The 21,271-nt window shown below is 43.6% G+C and overlaps 1 protein-coding gene across 1 annotated transcript; it reads left to right on the top strand.

Annotated features, from left to right (window-relative positions):
• The first annotated feature begins 1,280 nt into the window (after nucleotides 1-1,280).
• LOC120410233 (deleted in malignant brain tumors 1 protein-like) lies at nucleotides 1,281-13,448 on the top strand. The gene is made up of 15 exons (XM_039554366.1): nucleotides 1,281-1,547; nucleotides 3,061-3,111; nucleotides 4,848-4,886; nucleotides 5,224-5,241; nucleotides 5,468-5,770; nucleotides 6,124-6,153; nucleotides 6,535-6,579; nucleotides 7,301-7,454; nucleotides 8,163-8,377; nucleotides 9,629-9,673; nucleotides 10,081-10,231; nucleotides 10,584-10,795; nucleotides 11,046-11,218; nucleotides 11,890-12,278; nucleotides 12,817-13,448. Exons 1-15 carry the CDS (start codon nucleotides 1,484-1,486, stop codon nucleotides 13,100-13,102), a joined length of 2,175 nt encoding a protein of 724 aa, XP_039410300.1. The 5' UTR covers nucleotides 1,281-1,483; the 3' UTR covers nucleotides 13,103-13,448.
• The last annotated feature ends 7,823 nt before the right edge of the window (nucleotides 13,449-21,271 follow it).

Below are 21,271 nucleotides of genomic sequence, written 5' to 3'. Positions count from 1 at the left end.
CCCTGAGAATAAAAGCATCCCTGTGTTTAGAGAGTCAACGGACTCTTTGCATGTTTAACAAACGAATGCTTTCATTCCCCCTTCTCCCTCCCCATTCTCACGATGGAGTTTGTGCTTCCTTTCTCCTTTTGATCTTCTTCTGGCTCTCCTGTGCTGTGTGAGGTTGACTTTGGTCATTGGTTGTCCAGGACCATTGAATTGCATGGTTCATGAGGCACAAGAAACCTGTTCCTGAGCTACTGAGAAGTAGTATGTTTGCCAATCAGTAATAAATCCAAAACTGAGAGCAGGAACAATTAGCATTTCAAATTTCCATCTACTAGAAGTTTTTGCACGTTCTCGCTAGAAAAGAAAATGCAGAATTCTGAGTTACACAAATAGCTAAGACCCTGAGACATTTTGAAGATTGATTGAACTTTGAAGATAACCCTGCTTTGAATTGAGGCTTGGACCAGGGGCCCTTCCAGCCTAAATATTTCTGTGATTCTGAGGTTTTATATACTGTTCAAACATTGCCAAATTTGCTGTGCAAATGTGGGTTCTTTGATGAGAATTGGGATCCACTGAAACTTCATCATGACCTGAGATAATTTCTCTCCATAAAAATCCATTGTAAGTTCCATTGGATGCCATTATTTATCTATTAGCTGAAATATGTCGTAAATCCCAGGGGGACAACTGTGTCAAGAGATCTGTAAAGTTTTTAAGAGCCCCAAAAATAGAGAATTTGGGATGAATTTTCCCTCATTTTCTATACTTGCCCCTACATCCAAACTTAGAACCCTTGTTCTCCAGGAAGGTTTTGTGCAGTTTAAAAATGATCAGTGTATGACCACAGAAGCTTGGCTTGAGTTTGTGTCAAAAGCCAAAAGATTACTTTTGATGAACTTGCAGAGCTTAAACATCCTGAATCTTGCTGCCCTGGTGGGGAGGGAGCACACCAAGGGATGAACAGGGGGAGAACAGAAAAAGATGAATGTACTCACTTTTACTGCACGTTTTTGTGACGTATATTAGGACAGAAGACAAAGGGTTTCCATAAGCCCTTGGTTTGTTTCCCACTGTAGTCCTACCCTTCCACACGTCCAGTCACATTTTGCAAAAGGAAGGCACATTTTGCACCAGTCTAAAAAGCTACTTTGGCTCAGATACAGCTCAAGCCCAAGAAAGGGACAAATTACTTAAGTGACAGCAATAGAACTCCACAGCCAAAGAGGGATGAGATGGAAAAATGGGAGCTACTGCAACCACTTTTGATCTCTGCTTTCCCTGGATCAAAGCCAGGTGTTGTCTTCTTGTAGAACGAGGAAGCTGTAAATGTTTGTTAGCAAAACAAACACGTGGCCATGGAAATCAGAGAAGTGAGAGCAGTGGGGAACGTGGTATTGAGCTACAGAAAAGACAGATTGGGCTGCTGAGCTGCACCCTTTGGCATGTCTGCCTATAAATTCTGGTGTTCTCCTGCATCAGGAGCTCCAAGGAGATGGCTGCCACCAGGATCTTGTCTTGGGTGGTGATGATAAGTCTCCACATCCAGGTGGATGCAGGTAAAGAGCCTCATTTCTGATCACCTTTGTAGATGTATTTCACCTTGGGCTGATGTTGAGATTTAATGGATAAAAGAGGATTTACCAGCGTGGCTCAGCTCTTTTGAAAACCATAAGCAGGTCAAACCTATGAGCTGAGCAAATCAATGTTATCAAAACTGCTTAATGAATTTAATTTTTTCCTGTCATTTTTCGTAAAGAGCCTAGTAAAGGAAATTAAAATTATTATACTGCAAAGCCAATGATAACATTTTCCAATCCTTTATATTGGGGTAATGGATTTAAAGACTAATAAGTGTTTTCTGGACTAATTATATGTTTATTTTAAAGAGGGTGAGGTGTACTTGAACCATGGGGTTTATATCTGATTAGGTACATTTATACATCTAACACTTTTGTGTTTAACAACAGAGTGCCCTAGATAAAACAACTATGGCACATATCCCTGTTCCTATTATTATTATAATTATTAGACTATAATAGAAATTGCTCTAATTTTTCATTATTCTAATTTCCTGTGGGCTAATTGCCTAGTGTAATTTGATTTGGTTGCAGAGTCCGTGATCTGCCTAGTCACTTTCATCCCTTACAAATACAGTCCAAATTCCATCCAATACAAATATTGGTGGGTCTGATGGGAGGGGGGATGCTTCAAACAGGGTGAAATAGGCTTTTTGTGTTCCAAAAGCACCTTCCCCCTTCTCCAGGTGAGGCGTCCCTGACTGAGCAGGGTGTCAGCCTGGTGCTGGGAGAGGCAAGACCTTTCTTTTTAAGCAGGTGCTGTTGCATCCCCTATGCAAGGATGGAAAAAGACCAAAGGTGTTGCCACAGCTGCTGTCTTTCCACCCCTTTCTCTTTCAGGTGTAAAGTTCTGGCGTGGACTTGACTTGAGCTAATGAACCAAAAGCAAAACTCTGCTTTCCCTTTCCATGCTCCCACAAACCCCCTCACACACAGCAGAAAGGAATAACATTCAGGGCTGTTTCCAGCTCAGGTTTTTAATGCCCTCATCACCTGCTCTCTCCATAAATATTTGAGGTGCAATTAGTGATACTGGAAACTAAGCTGGGATGTTGATGTTCAGCTGGAAAATACTGAGTTACTGTTTACCCCTTTCATTACCATCCAGCTAATTTAGATTTAGAGCCTTGCATGTGTGAGGAGCAGCGTGGTGGGATATGTTGGAAAATTCCCTAATACCTGAATAAATGACACACATCCCTGTTAGGATCCCTTCAAATACATGGGCTGTGAGTTTGAGAGCCAGTGTTACAGGTCTTATCAAACATGTTATTAGTGAGGGTGTATTCCCACCTCTCAGGCTGTCTACAGAGCAGGATTTCTATCCCCAACAGCGCCTGGAGTTAATCCACCCTTGTAAATCAGCAGACATCCCTTGGCCAGTTCCACCAGGGGATTCTGTGCATGCAAACTTCCCATCCTCATTACTTAATTCATGTAATATTCCTTCAACTTTTTTTTTTGTCATTGTTTTTGTTTGTGTTGACACTAGCTGCAGCTTGGACAACAGCAGATTCTGCAACAAGAATTCCTCTAACAACAGGTAATTTTAAAGTTATATAAAAATGTACATCATTCATAGAGTTGGCTTTGCTAAATATTCTCTCCAGGCTGATGCTTGCATTTGAAAACTCTTCTAGTCCAGTGGTAGCCAACCTACCAGTATGGTCAGTGTCCTTCAGACTGGGCTCCCGAATGCTGAATGCGCCCATATAGAATTCATATGGCAGCAATGCATCCACTTGAAACACAGCATATAATTGAATATTTGTTACTCCTCTCACAGAAAGAATGAGAGTCATCACTGCAATGAGGAGCTTAATTAAATCGCTGCTTGGGTTAAAACCTTGGGATAATAAAGCCATGTTAAAAGTGGAGGCTGTATAAATGCAGCAGTTTCTGAGTATCTCTGAAAGCCCAGAGCAAAGTTATCCACAGTTTGAACAGACAAATTTTGGCTGAATACAGGTTTGTAGATTGCTTTCCAGTGACCTACACAGGGACAGAGCAGGACTCTCATGAAATGCCGTTATTAATTCTGGTTATAGCTTTGGTGCTGTCTCCTGATCACAAAAACACCGGGAAAGAGATCACCTTTCTCCGTGTGCCAGAGCCCTGTCCTGAGGGACACCTTTGATCTCTTAGTGCCACCTGGAGGCTTTCCATCAGCCCTAGCAGGGAAAACCCTTCTTTGAGCCAGTTACTGACACCAGCTGCGGTTAGCAGCGTGGTAGTGATAGAAGCAGTGGTGTTGGAAGTGGAAGGGAAGGAGAGGTAGCTTAGATGAGGAGGGAATGTGAGCAGAACCTGGGACGGGGAGCTTTTGGAGACCACCTTTTTGCCTGCAGCTGTGCCTAATGAAAATAATGAGATGTGCAGCCTCCCTTGTCCCTGGCCTTGCTCTGATCACCTCCCAGATACTTTATATCATCTTCATTTCTGTCGAGGTTTTCATTGTTCTTGGTTTGGAGAAAGGGAGAAAGAGGCAGTTTTTTGCAGCCTATTCTCATATCAGCAGTAGAACCATCAACTCCTGATCAGGTCAGGTGAAACCAACAGATAGAATCAAACAATTGTTCCAGCTGGAAAAGACTTTTAAGATCATGGAGTTCAACCATTAACCCAGTAGTCCCACATGTTCACATGTCTACATGTGACACATTTATATGTCTTTTAAATCCCTTCAGGGATGGTGACTCCACCAGTGCCCTGGGCAGCCTATTCTTTCCAGGAAGGAATTTCCCCTTATCTCCAGTCGGACTTGAGGCTATGTCCTATCACTTGTTACTTGGGAGGAGGGTCACCCACCTGGCCACAACCTCCTTTCAGAGTAGCTGTAGGGAGCAATAAGGTCCCCCCCAGCCTTTTCTTGGGGCCCCACCAGCTCCCTTGACTGAATCCCATCCAGCCCCACAGATTTGTGAATATCTAAGTAGTGTAGCAGGTCACTGACTGCTTCCCATTGGGCTACTGAGGCTTCATTCTGCTCCCCGTCCCTGTCTTGCAGCTCAGGGGGCTGGGTAACCTGAGAAAACAGGTTTCACTTCAAGGGCACTTGGCACTCTCTGGGCCAGTTGCAGTTTTTAGTGGGTTCACAAAGAGTTTTGATGGTTAATGGAAGAAAAAACTGCTGACATTTACTAAAATACACAGAAATGTGCTGGATCTGAAGTTTGTCGGCTACAAGTTGCTGGAGACTGAAACAGGGTTTGAGGAAGTTTCATGTTAAATTTGCTTTGTTGACCTTCACATATGCTATCACATTTTTTTCTTCTCTAGAAACAACAAGTCCCCCAGCAACGACTTACCCCACAACTTGTAAGTAGAATAGATCAGATTATTACATTATATAATATGGTTTTGTTGTAGTATTTATTCTTGGGAACAAATTAGTATAATTTAAAAGCTCATGTTTTCCTTAGGGTGGGGCCAGGGATATACATGAGAAGTAAATTATCTGGGAGGCAGGAATTTGGGGATGGCTCTGCCCTCCAGCAACCAGTCTCCTTGCTAGAAAGAAAAAGATCTTCTGTCACCTGTGCCCTCCACTGGGAGCTTGACTCACTGGGGAAAGGGTAGAGAGCACTGACAGCTCCCAAAGAATTTATCCTAATTCTCTTGCTCTGTTTTTTTTCCTGCTTCTCCTTCTCCACAGTTCCAATCATAGCTGATGGTGAGTCTGTCTGCCAGGGTTCTAGTCATGGCTTGGGCATGGGGATGGGATGTGCCTGCCCCTGCTACCCCAACCTCTCCATCCCATGGTGTGGGAGCCTGAGAAGGGGCTGCCAGCCCTAGGCTGTGCTGCAGGTGGATGCAGCCATGCCTAGAGAGGATGTGGGATGTCATTGCCCGGACCCAGAGCACTGCTGGCCTGACCAAGGGGTTTGTGTCTCTCAAAGAGCTGCAGCTGAGGCTGAGCGGTGGGCCCAACTGGTGTGCAGGCAATGTGGAGATCTACTACTTTGGAGCGTGGGAGAAGGTGTGTGGGTACCTGTGGGACATGCAGGATGCCGAGGTGGTGTGCAGGCAGCTGGGCTGTGGCTCCCCCCTCGCAGCCACGAACTCCTTCACCTCGAGCAGCTCGTACCTGTACGCGATCACCGAGGTGAACTGTGCAGGCTACGAGAACTACTTGTGGCAGTGCCCCTACCACTACCAGTACCAGGTCTGTCACCACGGCGATGCTTCTGTCATATGCTCAGGTGGGTGTCTGTGTTTTGCTGGCATTTTCCTGAAGAAAACCCATCCGGGGTTGGTGCGAGGTGGGCTGTGTCCAGCCCTTGCTCCGTGCTCGGCGGGGCAGCAGCAGGTCATGGGTCCATGTCCCTGATGCAGGGGGTGGCATTTCAGAGGGAGCATCAATCTCATGTTTGCCTGGGAAATCTGGGGTTTGGACAACACTCCTGTGCAGAGCAGGGTGTGAGGAGAGGGATGGTTTTTAGTCAGGCTGTCCTCCCTGTGGGTCCCTCCATAACTTTCCATGAAATTAAAGTACGTGCTCCAAGGGGAGCCAAGCAGTCCAACTGCCTCACACCCTCTGGTTTTCTCCTTCCAGACTCAGGAATAGCAGTGACTCCAACAGCAGGTAACCAGAGATTTCTGTTTATATACAATTTTCCATGGAGTTTTCTGCCTCTGGGGTGCTCTATGTAGGCTGCACTTACAGATCCTGGGTAATGTCCCTAACTTTCAGGTTTGCTTGGGATCCTTTGGGACTGAGCAGCCGACGTCTTCTGTGGGAGAGGTTTGGCACTGGTCTTCATGGTGCTGCAGTGGGAATGCCCTTGAGCAAGTGCTGGGGCACTTGGCACTGCAGCCATCTCAGTCCTGCCACATTACAGTGCTGACTGTGGGCTTTGGGTTTCATTGGGGTCCAGTGGGGTTCCCATTGGAGAGGGGGGAATCCCAGCAGGATGATCCTCTTAGGCAAAACACCGCTTGCTCACTTGCTGCTCTCTCTCTGCAGCATCAGCTGTCTCCAGTGCTATGTTCCCCACATCATGGACTCCAGGTGTGTCCAGAGGGCCTATGGGGTTGGACTAGCTTCTGCCCTCAGTTATGCATCATAGAATTACAGGATGATGAGTTTGGAAGGGATATCTGGAGTACATCTGGTCCTACCCCCGGGCTAAAAGCAGGATCAGCTAGAGCTGGCTTTCCAAGACCATATCCAGAGGGCTCTTGGCTATTTGCCACCTCTCTGGGCAACCTGTGTCTGTGCTTATCACCCTTGCAGCGAAAAAGTGTCTCCTGATGTTCAGAGGGAACCTCCTGTGTTTCAGTTTGTGCCCATGGTCTCTTGTGCCCTTACTGAGCACCACTGGAAAGAGCCTGGCTTTTGGAGAGGGTTGACCCCCAGCAGGTTGTTTCCCTTAGGAAAAATGCTGGGAATCAACCCTGCTGATTTCACCCTGCAGCACCAGCTACCTCCAGCTCAACTTCCCCTGTCACTGACCACATTTAGGTCCAGAAGAGTTACAGAGTTTGGTTATCTCCTTCCCCCAGTGTCCCACTGGACAGCCAACCCCATGGATTCGGGTTACTGTACGAGCTGAGCACGACCCGTGCCCTGGGCTGGGGGAATGCAGGGGTGATGTTTTGGGGTGCCTCGGAGGGAGGGTCTCTGTGGGGCTGTGGCAGAGCCTCCTTGGTGGGGCCATGCCCTTTCTGACAGATCCTGGCGATGGGATAAGAGCTCTCTGCCCGCGCCTGGGCTCTCCTCTTTTCCTCAGGGACCCCCTCCTGTGGGGGCTTACTTCAGGAATTGTCCGGCTCCATCCAGAGCCCAGGATACCCCAACTCCTACCCCAACAACGCCTACTGCGTGTGGCGCATCCAGCTGTGGGACCCGGCTCGCAGAATCCAGCTCCAGTTTACAGATGTGCAGTGAGTCTGGCTGGGTGCTGGCTGTGGGCTTGGGGGTGGCTTCATCCCCTGTTGAAAGAGTGTGCTCCACTCGTAGGATTAATTAATTACAAGAGATGGTACTATGAGACTAATTGGATTTATTGCTTAAAATAACAAAACTCATCAGTCTCAAAGCGAAAGATTAACCACACCTCCGAATAATGGCGACGAGTCACAAGATTTAGAGTTACATGGTAATTTATAACTTTCTAATCCAATAGGTACTTAAAATGACACTTTGTTTTGGATTCATGACCTATCACCTGTGCTGCTTTTCACTGCAGTGCAGTTGTGTCTTAACCAACAGCTTGTCACGTCACTTCCACACAGAGACTTCTATTATAACATCTAAATTCTTAACTTAAACTATATAAAGTCACATTATGATATTTAAAACCCTTCACTGAAAACACCCGTTTACCTATAACTATAGGAACACAGGCTTGTGATCCTCTTGCTTAAGGTTTCTAAATCTCTGTCAATTAAGCCAGATCTAGTCTTTTCCAGGGCTGTAAATCAAACCCAGCATTGGTTGCAGGATTTTTTACTCTTCTGTTTCCCACAGGCCCCATTGTGGGGCCTTGGCAGCCTCTGCCCAAGCACTGGGGCGAGGTGGGAATGGGGCCAGGTTGCTGGGCCTGCAGCTTGTGCAGCCTGTGGTGCAGGCTGATCTTCCTCTCCCTGCAGGCTGGAAAGCAGCACCTGCTCCTACGATGCCATCGAGGTGTACGACGGAGGGTCCCCCCAGAGCCAGCGCCTCGGGCTTGTTTGCAGCAATGACCATCGTGTCTTCAACTCATCCGGGCCCCGGCTCACTGTCCTGTTTCGCAGTGATGGCAGCGTTACCAGGAGGGGCTTCCATGCCTACTACTCATCATTCCTTGCCTTCAAGAGCACCATGGGTAAGACCAGAGCTGTCCTTTACTCTTTGCCAGGGCAGAAGCTCAAACTCAATCACAAAGCGCTTCTGGTGGCTCCCAACACCCTATGGACAGCCAGACACTCTGACCCCAATGAGAGGCATCCTGGCTCAAGGGCATTCTTCAGGATAGTGATGCCTTTTCCTGGTCTTAAAATCAAGAAGGGGAAAAGGGATTTTACCTTGGTATTTATTTTAAGGATCCTTAGGTGCACACATCCAGGTCATATGCATTGAAATGCACCCCACTGAATATATCCCAAAAGATCTGGTATAACATTGTAGGTTTTACTAATTAGCATATCTATCAAAGATTCCCCAATGAGAGGCTCAAGTGATCCCCCCTCCCCAAGGAACCTTCCCCTGGATGGTTCTATCTTAGTTTACAGAATGTGTTCTGGAGAGGACCTTGGGGTCTGGGGCACACTGATCCCTAGCTATGAAGCTTCTAAAATGTTTAGTCTCTCAGCTTGACAAACAAGTCCAAGAATGTAGGGAAAAAGCACTAGGAATACAGAAGTTGTAAAAAGGTATAACAGGGGTATAAAAGAAAAGGCAAAAAATCTTCATGGCATCAATAGGATGGCCATGAAGATGCTGCCAGACAGTTTCTTTGCCTGATGGACAGGAATGGGGCTCTCCCCACCACCCCCGTCCTCCCACTGAGCTATCATCAATTTTCCTGGCCTATGCTGTAGGCAGAGGAGTTGCTCAGCCCTGGAACACTCATTGCTGCAGAGGTCAAAGGCTACTTCTTGTTTTCCCAAAATAAAGAGAGCTGATGTTCTCAGCCAGAGTGCAGTGAGCTCCTTTTGGTAGCTGAGGAACTGAGGAGGAGCGAGGCTGGCTGCTGCTCTCTGTCTGCAGTGCCAGGGTCTCTCTGGATGGCAGCAGGACCATCCACTTGACTGTCCCCTCCTCCCAGTCTGGTGTGACCAGCAAATATGCTGAGGGTCCACCCTGTCCCAGCCTGCTGACAGTGAATAAAGGTGATCAAGGCCCTGCTGATGGGAGCTCTTGCACATGCAGAACACAAGCTGCACCCTGGGCTGGTGGGTGAAGGGGGAAGGCTGGGAGGTGCAGCCACACAGGGACCTGCCATGTGTCCAGGTAGTGACTGTGGGTCTTGTGTTTCAGTGTCCCTCCAGGAGCCCTTCTGGGGAGGGGTGACTCCCAGAGGGCAGCTTCTTTTAGGCAAAATGCTGAGTGTTCACCTGCTGCTCTCTCCCTACAGCTCCCAGTACTTCCAACTGGAGGACCACCCTGTCATCAGCCTCAGGTAGGTTTGGAGTAAGTTCTTCAAGGTGATGAATTGGATATTTATCAGCATTCTTATTTTGAAACAAAACTATTTGATTTTTTTTTCCTCTTCCCTCTGGTCATTAGCAATTAGGGGTTCCTCTTTCTAGGAACAACTGATCTCCAGAATTCCAGCCTCAAAAACTGTGCAGTTCTGTGGCAAATATTTGTGTCCTGCTAGTGCAGGCACTGCACATCAGCATTATAAAATCTATTCAGTGTGCTTAGCATCTTCTAATCTGCATCCAGATGTATATGAACCTAACAGAGAGACCTCTGAAGCTGATAGAAGTCACTACATTTAGACATAAACTTCACACAGACATACTCCAAGAGCAACCCTAAAGGTGCATACATATGTTTTTCTTCTTGAATTTTTCTCTGCAGAAGATTATTCTTGTGGTGGCTTGCTTTCCTCTTCTTCTGGTACCTTACAGAGTCCATTTTACCCCGGAAATTATCCAAACAATGCCAACTGTGTGTGGGAAATACAAGTAAAGAACAACTTCCGTGTCATACTTGTATTTGCAGATATTCAGTAAGTAAGAATTTATTACTTGGGAAGATGAATGTGTGGGACTGACAACCTGGACTTATTAAGCAAAAGTCTACTTGATCTCAAGGATCTTTTTCAAAGTTTTTAGTATGTCTGGAGAGGAAAAATATGTTCACTTTTGCTTATTTAGTCAAAAACGTGGCTGGCATCTACCGAGACAGAAATTGGAGGCTGTAGTTTCTGTTCCAAAGATTTGACAGTCATATCAATCAAATGTATTCTTCTGCTATAAAGAGTTAATCTGAGCAACAAACCGAACCAAACCAACAAGCAAACAAAAACCAAAGAACATAAAAATGAAGCATTTAAATAAATAGTTATGTTTGTTTCCCAGGATGGAAGGTGGCAGATGCCTCTCTGACTACGTGGAAATCTATGATGGGCCCCTCCACACCTCTCCTCTCCTTGGGAAGATTTGCTCTGGTTATTACCACACGTACACGTCATCCTCAAACCTGCTGAGCGTCCGCTTTCACAGTAACTCTCGATACACATACAGAGGCTTTCAGGCCAACTATCATTCCACTCCAGCAGATGGCAACACCAGTAAGTTCATCTTTAAAGCAGAAACATGCTTTTCAGCTATTTTCCAATTCAGTGGTTGTTAATCTTGTTAACGTTGTTTTAAATTCGATCTGTAGCGTTTTCATGGAGATTCGAGTCCCTGGTTTGGATTCTGATCTCCTTCTGCCACATCAGCTGCTTCTGCAAAAGACATTGTTTGTTGAATCCATTACTTACAACCTCTTTTGGTCACTTCACTGAGTTGTAACATACTTTCTTTGCCATCCACTAGCACTGCAGTGTTTGCCAGACTACATGCACGTAGTTGTGAGCAGATCCTTCCTTCAGTCCCACGGTTACTCTGCTTGGAATCTCACCCTGAACGACCCCTTTTGCACACCCAACATTACATCAGAGTATGTGACGTTCCACGTTCCATACACTGGCTGTGGCACTGTCAGAGAGGTAGGACTGAATGTTTCAACAAAATGGGCAAATTATGGGAGGATATAAAAATTCAAACAGAAGAAGTTGCTTTGAAAAGCAGCACAAATTGAAACCTACCTGGGATTTTCAGGGACTAGAAGTGTCCTGGGGATTACAGGTTGTCTCCCTCTCTCCTGAAGGACAAGCTTTATTAGCACTTGCATTTCCTGCCCCTGCTGCCAGAGCATTCTCTTACAGCCTGTTATCAACTTCCAAAGGAGTAAGCTGTGGAAGGATACAAATACTTGTCATTTTCAAGGTCCAAGGCTGAGTGTGATGGTTTAAAAGGTCTCAAAACTTTCACTAAATATGACTAATAATGTCGTAGCCAGATTTCAGCTTCAATAATATGCTGGACCTGAACCTTCACGTACTTAACGTTGTACAGGTTGCATTTAATTCAGTTATGTCTGCATTTATTGTGAGTAGTTTTCTAGGCCAAAATTGTGGGCACTGAATATTACATGAAGATCACAGATTCTTATCCTGAGAATAGAAGTTACTAGATTCAGACTTTTCCATGTCAGATTTTCTGGGAAATAATGTTTTTACAGTGCACATTGCCATAAGGATACAGCAAAGTTTAGAATGTATAATAGAGTACCTGACTATACGAATTAATTTTGCATTTTATTTTGTGTGCCAAACAGGGAAACAACAACACAATCAGCTATTCCAATGTTATTAGAGGGTCCTCTTCTAGTACATTAATCACAAGAAATAGAAATCTTCGCTTGCGTATCAACTGCAAGATGCTCCAGAACACTTGGGCACAAACGATGTATGTCGTGGGCGACAACTTTGAAGTCAATGAAACTCAGTATGGCAGATATGATGCAAGCCTCACATTTTATGACTCCTCAGACTTCTCACGGCCAGTGTATGACTCACCCTATTATGTCAACATCAACCAGGATTTGTTCCTGGAAGCTTCCCTGCACAGCCCTGATCCTTCACTGGAGTTATTTCTGCACACTTGTGTGGCATCTCCCAGTCGCCACAATCCTACAACAGGAGTCCACACTATAATCAAGGATGGGTGAGTTCTCATGCATTACAATTACAGATACAACTGCCTTTGAACTCCTGTATCTCTCATTAAATATTTTTTTTAATTTAATGGAATAGTGTGAGTACAGCACACATTAATGACAGCTTCTAACTGATTAATTAAGGGCATTCAGAGTTTACTGGGAAAAAAGAGATAGATTGACCCAAAATATAACACACACACCACAGCTTAAAATAACAAATAGACTAAATGGCTACGGCCAGTTCACCATGGATGATGATGATTATTATTATTATTATACCACAGATAACAGTGACATACCTCAGGTAAGGTTAATTTACCTTCAGAAAATCATATAAGCACCAGGTATCAGACACACAACAAGCTGAGGAAAGGTAATGTGGTTCAATTCTGCCAAAGAAAGGCATTTTGGTTTTCCCACTTGCAGCTTTCCGAACCGTTTTCAGTATGTTTAAAAATCTCTTCTCATGTCGTGTGTTTTATTGTGTGTAAATGGCTGACTGCAGTGTGTACTCATGAGAGGGGTTTCTCTGTTTCTTTTCAGGTGTGTGAAAGATCCTACCTATGCTACATTTTACTCACCCCGCAGACACACCCTCCGGTTTAAATTCAATGCCTTCCAGTCCATTCGGAACAATCCAGTGGTTTACCTGCAGTGTCAGCTGGTGGTGTGCAGGGCCTTTGACCATTCTTCCAGGTGCTACCAAGGCTGTGTTAAAAGGTCCAAGAGAGAGGCAAGCTCTGACCAAGAAAGTGTGATTGCTGTTGCTGGCCCAATACAGCTTTGGGAACCTGGTTCTGAGATTAAGAATGAACGTGAATCTGAATAAAACTGTCTCCTTTGACAGATAGCATCTTTAAATGCCAATTGGATTCTGGAAGAAACTATGCTGCTAGATTGCCAGAAGCTCTAGAATAAATATTAGGAATGTGCTTACTGACTCATGCCTGTTAATCCCACTTCACTTCGGTCATCATTCCCATATAACAAAAATGCTTCTTTAGCAGTACTATGGGGAGTCAAATTTGTGATCTTTAAGCTTTTTTTCATTGTTTGCTTTCTTAATGGTAAAACTGAAATGTTTAAATTGCAGTTTAAGTTCTATAAACAAGTTCTATTAATATACACCTGAGACTGGATGTTATCAGAGTGCAATAAATTGGTTAATCTTTAAATCTGGTCTAGAATGCTATTTTCCCCCCACTTATTTTTGTTTTGGACATAATACAATGAGGGATAAATCATGACCAGGTCTTTTTATCTTTCCCAGAACTGAATTATTTTGTCATCCAGGAAAACATTAATTCAGCTGCTGTTCCATCTGATGTTTCTCATGCATCATTTAATTTTTTGCTGTCAGCCCCTGGCAATTCACAGAATCATAGAATATCCTTAGTTGGAAGGCACCCACAGGGATCATGTAGTCCAGCTCCTGTCCTTGCACAGACACCCCAACAACACCACCCTGTGCATCCTTGGAGCTCTGGCAGCCTGTGCCCATTCCCTGGGGAGCCTGTTCAGTGCCCCAGCACCCTCTGGTTGGATACCTTTTCCTGATATCCAACCTAACTCTCCCTGACATGATTTCAGGCAGTGCCCTTGCATCCTGTCACTGGTCACCAAAGAGAAGAGATCGGTGCTGCCCCTCACTTCCCCTCACCAGGAAGCTGCAGACTACAATGAGGTCTCCCCTCAGTCCCTGTTTTCAATCTGGTTGGGTTTCTCTTGAAGCATGAAATGAAAGTAATTCCATACCAGATTATGCAAACCTTGGTAAACACCTGGTCACATCAGCTGAGTAATTTGGTGGATTGAGCAATTTCCTTTTGCATTAAGTAATTTCATTGATGATTCAAGATTAAAATCCAAGCCTGACAGGCTTTCTGTTGTGGCTCACTTAATGAAAAGAGGTAGGCTTGACATAACAATTCAACACTGAAGGAAGCCAAAAGACCGGGGAGTTTAATAGCCCTCAAATTGGCTGCCACCCTGCAATATTAGACTCTTATCTTATCATGGTACATGAACCATAAACTGCTTCTTCTCAAGATCTTGAGTCTGCCAGTGAAAAATACAGCCAGATCTGCTGTGAGATCAGCACAGCATAACACCTTATGTGTGTAACACCCTATGTCTGTCACCCTGAGTGCCGTCACGTGGCATGTACAGGACAACTGGGGAATCAGCACTGCTGAGGCACCTCAGATTCTGGGTTCAGTTTTGGGCCCCTCACTGCAAAATGTCACTGAGGTGCTGGAGCATGTCCAGAGAAGGGCAAAAGAGCTGGGGAATGGTCTGGACCACATGCTTCATGAGGAGTGGGAGCTAGAAACATGTTCAAAACTTCCCAAGCGAAAAAGCCTTAGAACAGACTTCGGTGCTTATTGTGTGTCACTGTGAGGAAGTAATTGCACACAGCTGGAGGGAATTTTTCAGTGGAAGGCTCCTGAAGGTGAAGAGGGCTAGGAGATAACATGGATTGAGGCTTCAACTGGATGAAAGTTTAATGATTCACAAGTGTTTAATATTTGTCACTTAAGTCTGTGGAGTAGCTCATGGCTTCTGATGAATTTCTGTGACCATGCAACTATAACCTACATAACTGCAGCAAAACCCCATGTGTCTCTATAATTTCCCCCTCTATTTAATACTAGAATGAATAGAAAACATATCAATGTCCCCAGAGAGGTATTTACACTGTCATATTTGCATTAAGGTCTGAAGTTCCTCACCATTCCTTGGCTATATATAATGAGTCTTCTCCAGCTCTATATCAAATCTTAAGTTTAGAGCCAATGGTGCAGTCACTATAGTGCTCTTAGTAAATGCAAATTATGATTATTAATAACTGACATCTACTCTCACATTTTCTTTTCTAACCATGCTTCCCTTAAGTACTCCACCAAATCTCCTATGAAAAGGCTTGTGCTAGCATTTATTTCTCTTTCAAGGCTGCTGATCACTTCAGTAAAAGCCCATGTCATTATTTCTCTTAGCTCAAGCTCTTGGTTCAAAACTACACCAATCTGCCTACACTGTGAGGTGGCAGCTACAAAGAGAACAACAGAATAAGTCAATGGCCATTGTCTTTTTCTTTTTGAAGGGATGACTCACCCGTCCTTATGACAAGACAGAGTAGATGCATTGTTGTATTCACATGGACCAGGGAACACCAAAGCCAGAGCTGCAGCACAGTGAAATCCTCAAGAAAAGCATGTAGGTCAGGGATGAGGACAGGATACAGCAGGGGACGAGATGTATGAGATTCTTACAGCACATAACTTGCAAACACAATGCAGAATCTTTTGAGAGCACTTCGAACATTACTATGGACCTGATCTGTCCTGGGAACATATTTGTTGAGCTTGATGTCAGTCTAATAAATCTGAATATCAATGAAAGCCACAAAAATATATTTTATATCCCCTCATTTTAGGATGTCTTCACCACCTTTCCCCCCTTTTATTCTTTCTGTTATATTTAGATAAGTAGACCAATACAAAATTCACCTCTAACAAGAGATGTTTGCTGAAGTGCCTGGGTTAGTTAGGCAAGCCTTGTCAATCCTCTCCAGCAGGCTGCAAGCACTTGGGCGGCCAGTTACTGCAGCCAGTGCCTGCCCATGAATTATGGTACAGCCAGCTTCTAGGCTCTGTTCCTTACATGAATTCTTGGTTATTTATATAAGAGCAAGCACAGCGTGGAGCCCACTAGGCAGACCTTATCACTGTATCACTGTCTTTGAATTCTAAAGAACAAAACCTGCTGCTGGGCAAGCCACGGCCATGCTCCAGTTGTGCCAGGCTCTGCAGGAGGGTGTGGCACAGTCTGGCTTGGCCTTTGGGAGTTTTCTGGTGTGGAGGCTGAGGTATGTTTACCCTCAATATGCACCGTCATTGTGAAATTTAGAAACGGAGAGCTTCATTCGAGCTGTATTTCAGCAAATATCTTCAGGATGGATTTCGAGAAGTGTGTCTGAGGCCTGATCATGCAGAGGAGAAGGTAAACACTTAACTGTCCCAGTCATTTACAAAGAATCTGGGAGACTAGTTGTAGTAGAAAAGTCATGCACTTAACTTATTTGAACATTTGCTAATTCAAATATTTAATTTTAATGGTTTCTCTTGACTCACAGTTAAATGTCAATGCATAGTTTCCATCATGCAATATTTAATGCAGCAATGTATGTGTAAAACTGGTTCCATTTACTGTGGCAAAATTAACTAACTTCTCTTCCCTGTCCACAAATTGCTGTAGAAAGCCTAACAATGTGGGGGGTAAGGTGAGGTATATTTGTAATTGTCTTTGCCCACTCATTCAGTAAATATTGCTGCCTCAGATGATCAGATGTAGAGCACCATAAAAAGCACACTGGCAGAAATTATATGCCCAGTTGGGTGGGGAAAAAATAAAATGTGAAAGGAAATGGCACATACTACACTTTGTATTCTATCTTGCTACAGGTGTGATTCAGAGAAAATAAAACATGCAGCTCAGAAAACTAGATTGTGCTGCACTGAGTGCTGGACTGCAGATAGGAAGAAATTTGTTCATTGGTAATTTTTTCTTTGGTGCAGACTTTAATTATTAAAACTGCACATTCCTAAGATAAACTGCTTGACACTTTTAGATCTTTGATTAGTGCAAGGAAGAATGGCATAAGTATTAAGAAGTTTAAAGACTTATGATAGATACAAACAAAAATCTAGTTCTACTTTAAATGACAAACCAAGGCACACATTTTTTATACAAAAGGTATAAATTACTGGGGCCTTCGTCAGAGAAAATACAAAACCAGTAATCCTGACTTTTTCATTATGGCTCTTTGGGTTTTTTCTGGTTTTTAACTTCGAAAGAATAAATTCCTAGAAGAGATAAAGCATGGAGCAGCACAATGTAGACATCTACTGTCCAGGGAATTTCTGGGAAGACTTTGCATAAGCTGGGCTGAGTGGGGAAATTATTAAAACCACTCTTGGCTGGAAATGTAGACTTATGTGTTTGGGAATCACGGCCTTTAGTGCAGTTGGCTTCTTTAGGATGAAAAACATTACATAAATTTAATGTGGTTTTTTTCTGCCTTAGAACCACAGGTGTTTCTCTGCACATAAATAGACCTGAAACAAAAGTACTGTGACCACAGCCATATCACAAAAAGGAATTCTTACTGTATTAGCTTTTGAATGTCCTTAAACACCGTACATACAGAAATTTACTACCAATATTTTTTAATCCACTAACATTCCAAGTAAATATGGTTTATTATTTTTTAAAGTAGTTAAATTCAGCTTTTTCTTTGCACTTCTTTGTTTAACCAGAAGGAAAATTGCTTTAATTTTTTTTTTTTTTTTAATTTGATAATTTCTGGGAGGTATATAGGATGAACAAAAATCTTTGACAAAGATATAATATTGTGGCCAAAGAATTAGTTTCAAATATATTTTCAAAGCTCATGGGTCATTAAAAGTCTTCAGAAATAAGTAATTCTTGTCAAGTTGTGAGAACAAAGGAAGAAATATGGAGGCTGGCTAAAGGCAGACATAGAAACACATTCTTGAAAAGAGCCAGAATGGATAATATCATTTAGATAAAATGGTGTGTAGAAAGGTCAGTTTCAGCTTTCTGGAGGACTTTGATGTTTATCAGTTTGTATCAGCTTTAAAGTATCATAAAACCTGGGCAGGACATTATAAACGGATTGGTGTTGAAAAGTAATCACTGTGAAACTGCTAAATGACTGATTTCTTTCCTGTTTCTTGCTTTTAAATAACCTTTCATGCAGATAGAAATGCATATTATGTCCCTCTATACTTCCCTTGGGTTTATACGAACATCATGAAACACCAAAAGCAGCACAACACCTCTGATGGATTCTCTCTTGAGCACCAGTGGCTTTTCACTCATTTAGGTATTTTTGCGCTTGAAGACCTGACTTTCCTTTTGCCATTCCCTTTGGCAACTGGCGGTATAATTTCCTTCCTGCTGGTCCTTCTGGCTTAAAGGCAAGGTCAGGGCAAGAAGGTGAGCAGATGGTAACACTGAAGAGAGTTGGAAGTCTAGGAACCAAGCTGCTTTCTGTATTCACACCTCTTTCAGCAGCCATTTGCCCCAGACTTCTTCTCTCAGTAAAACTCAGAAAGGAAACAGGCATATAATGAACACTAAAGCTAAAAACACTTTTAAGAACTAAGGGTGATTTGAACAGAGGAGCAAAAATGGGGCTGGAGGTCAAAAGCCAGGTTTGAGGATCAACTATAAAGCAGTAGGAAAGAAAAAAAGTACAGGGTCGCTTAAGGCAGGAGCAGGCATGGCCCAGTAAGAAGCATCCACTAAGGTTATTCTCACACTTTTCTCCCAGAAACCCTTCAAATACAGGCAGTTCTGACTGGTGGGGGCCTTCATTCATTATGTCACCAAAATGCATGTGTTACGTCACAAGGGAAGTGCAGGTCTGTTCATACAAGGGGTTTTGAGGACATGAGACCCGGGACATCACCCAAATGTCAGACACAGACACAGGTGGTGTACAGATTGATTTCACCTGCTTATGGCTTTTCATAAGATGCCTGATATTTATTTTTGCCACTTTCTTAGACTGAAAACTGAACATTTTTCCTTTTGTGGGGATGAAGCAAAGGACACTAAGAGTAAAAGTCTGAGTGCTGGGTGCTCCCCTGGTGAGGTATTGACCATCTGGTACAACACAAAATGAATAGGGACAGATTTAGGAATTGAAGTCCTGCAGGGCATTCCTGGGCAGATACAAAGAGATTGATTTTGTTCAAGTTCCCTCCTGCAAGAAGCATATGACAGAAAACCAGTCCACAGATCTATAACACAGAGAGTTATTGTAAGTAAATCTTCTTATTCCTTTGTGAAAGTGAAAGAAAATGATTGATCAATGAACATAGCAAAACTTTCCACAGTGTTTAACAGCTCTAAATGCCACTAAAAATGACAACTGTGATTGAAAATTCAACAGTTTGAGACTTCATTTTTTATTGAAATTGCATAGAAAACATTTGGGTTTTAATCCATCTGTAACAGTACAATTTATTGAACACTTGGTCCAGCAAGGACCTGTAGAGGGATTCCTTGTGGAACAGGGGCATATGATACCCCTGGAAAAATTGGACAACCCAGGGTTGCTGAGGAAAAACCCCTGAACTGGCCCCTGGCTGCAGGCAAGCCTGGAAAGCACCTGGCTGCAGGCAGCTCTGAAAGTCCTTGGCAAAGCAATACACTGGTCGTCTCCCCCACTGATTAGAGGCCATCTAAAAGGACTGGGAGTGAATCTTTGCAAAGTAGATATAAGCTTGTGTAGTTAAACAGTAAACGGAGAACGATGTTCAAATCGTATCAGTGCATGGGTCGTGACTCTGGCCAGCTCTCCAGCACTTGGTCCCTAAAGCTGACCTCTGAAAAAACATGTTATGAGTTAATTGAGGCTGATATTTTTAGACAAATATCTTCAGGTTTCCTGTGCCTCAAATATTTTGATTATAGTAAGACAAATTTGATCCCACATATTTTATCTCACTGATAGGTGGTCAAGAGCAAAGGTAACAGTTTCATTTATTCCTGATGTAAGAACAGCAATGGATTGCTGATCTGCTGCCAGGAATTCAGTCTCATAACTCAGCTTTTTTGCAGACTTTTATGGCACTTTATTTTGCATAAAACTTCCTGCTGCTCTGATCTCAGTGTGTGCAATAGATAAGACAGAAAATGTGAGGCCCATTTTGTAGAGGACGTTGGAATTTCAGCCTCTACAAATCAAAGGTGCCTGTTATCAAGGCATAGATCCTCACGTAAGTTAAAGAACACTTACTGGAAGTGCCAGAAATGCACCAGTAAGCTGAAACTGGTGAGGCCCAGAAAGAAGCCTGAGGGTCAATTTGTGTTCATGAACCATGCTAGCAGATTTAATTATTGTGGATAAATTTTAACCACTGTGTATTTAGTCCTCCTCTATTCTTGAATCTTCTTGATACCATCCATAAATTTTCTGTTCACAGTGTCTCAAACCAGCTATGGCTGGATGATCTAGAGATCCTCAAGTCCATCCCTTTGCTCAAAGCAGGGTCAGAGAAAACAAGTTGTTCAGGACTGTACCCAGTTGGTCTGAATATCTTGAAGAATTGAGGAATCTATAAAACAGTTTGGCAACCTATTCCACTGCTTGTCCACTCTCACAGTGAAATTCTCTTTTCTTGTGTTGAGTTTATTGTACTTCAGTTCATGCTTATTACTTCTCATCCTGCCACCAGGCACCACTGAGAGGAGTCTGGCTCATTTCTCAAGAATCTTGAGGCAGTTGTGACTCCATGCCCCCCTCCCAATGACAGTGTGTGATCACTCCACTGAGCACATGGTATTGTTTTTGCTCTTGTCAGGCAGTCAGGAGCAGTAGAGCTGTGAATAGCAATGTTCAGGCTTCCATTTCTTTATTAACATCTGAGTACAATCAGTTGTATTTACCATTGTCCTCCAGTTTGTTTGCTTTTCTCAGTAAAGGCTTTAAAGGCTTCTGATTCTGTTTCTAGTCTCTGGCCTTTTGTCTTTCTTTCCTCTATTAGAGCATGTGAACCTTTGCAGGAGGGGCACTCTTCATTCCCCTTGTCTCTAGACCCAAGCTGTGCTTTTCTGCAGAAGGAAGGTTGGAATCCACCAGCAGGAATATTGAGTTATGTCCAACTATTGCAGTTTGGTTGTAGTTGGTGTCGTAGCCAAAATGAACAGAGAGATACAGCCTGGATGGAGTGTAATGAAAAGAATATTAGACCAAGAACTGGCCTGTTTCTAGTTGACCTCTGTATCTCCTATCAGGTGAGCAGAAGCGGTAGAAATGCAATATAATGACCCCAGCAGACCGGACTGTGGGCTCTCGTGCCCCCAGGTCATCTACAACTCCATTAAGATTTCACACAGACCAACCAAGGAAGCCAGATCAACAGGACTCTTGATTTCAATTCATCCTTCTTTTCTTTTTTATAAA

This window comes from Corvus cornix, chromosome 6 (assembly GCF_000738735.6).
Source record: "Corvus cornix cornix isolate S_Up_H32 chromosome 6, ASM73873v5, whole genome shotgun sequence".
Taxonomy (NCBI): domain Eukaryota; kingdom Metazoa; phylum Chordata; class Aves; order Passeriformes; family Corvidae; genus Corvus; species Corvus cornix.
This window is presented reverse-complemented; position numbering and strand designations above follow the sequence as displayed.

Excerpts from the sequence above, each read along its gene's own strand:
- LOC120410233 (XM_039554366.1), top strand. The coding sequence starts at position 1,484 with ATGGCTGCCACCAGGATCTTGTCTTGGGTGGTGATGATAAGTCTCCAC. Across the intron at positions 1,548-3,060 it reads CCACATCCAGGTGGATGCAG|CTGCAGCTTGGACAACAGCA; the intron begins GTAAAGAGCCTC and ends TGTTGACACTAG. Across the intron at positions 5,771-6,123 it reads TGCTTCTGTCATATGCTCAG|ACTCAGGAATAGCAGTGACT; the intron begins GTGGGTGTCTGT and ends TTCTCCTTCCAG.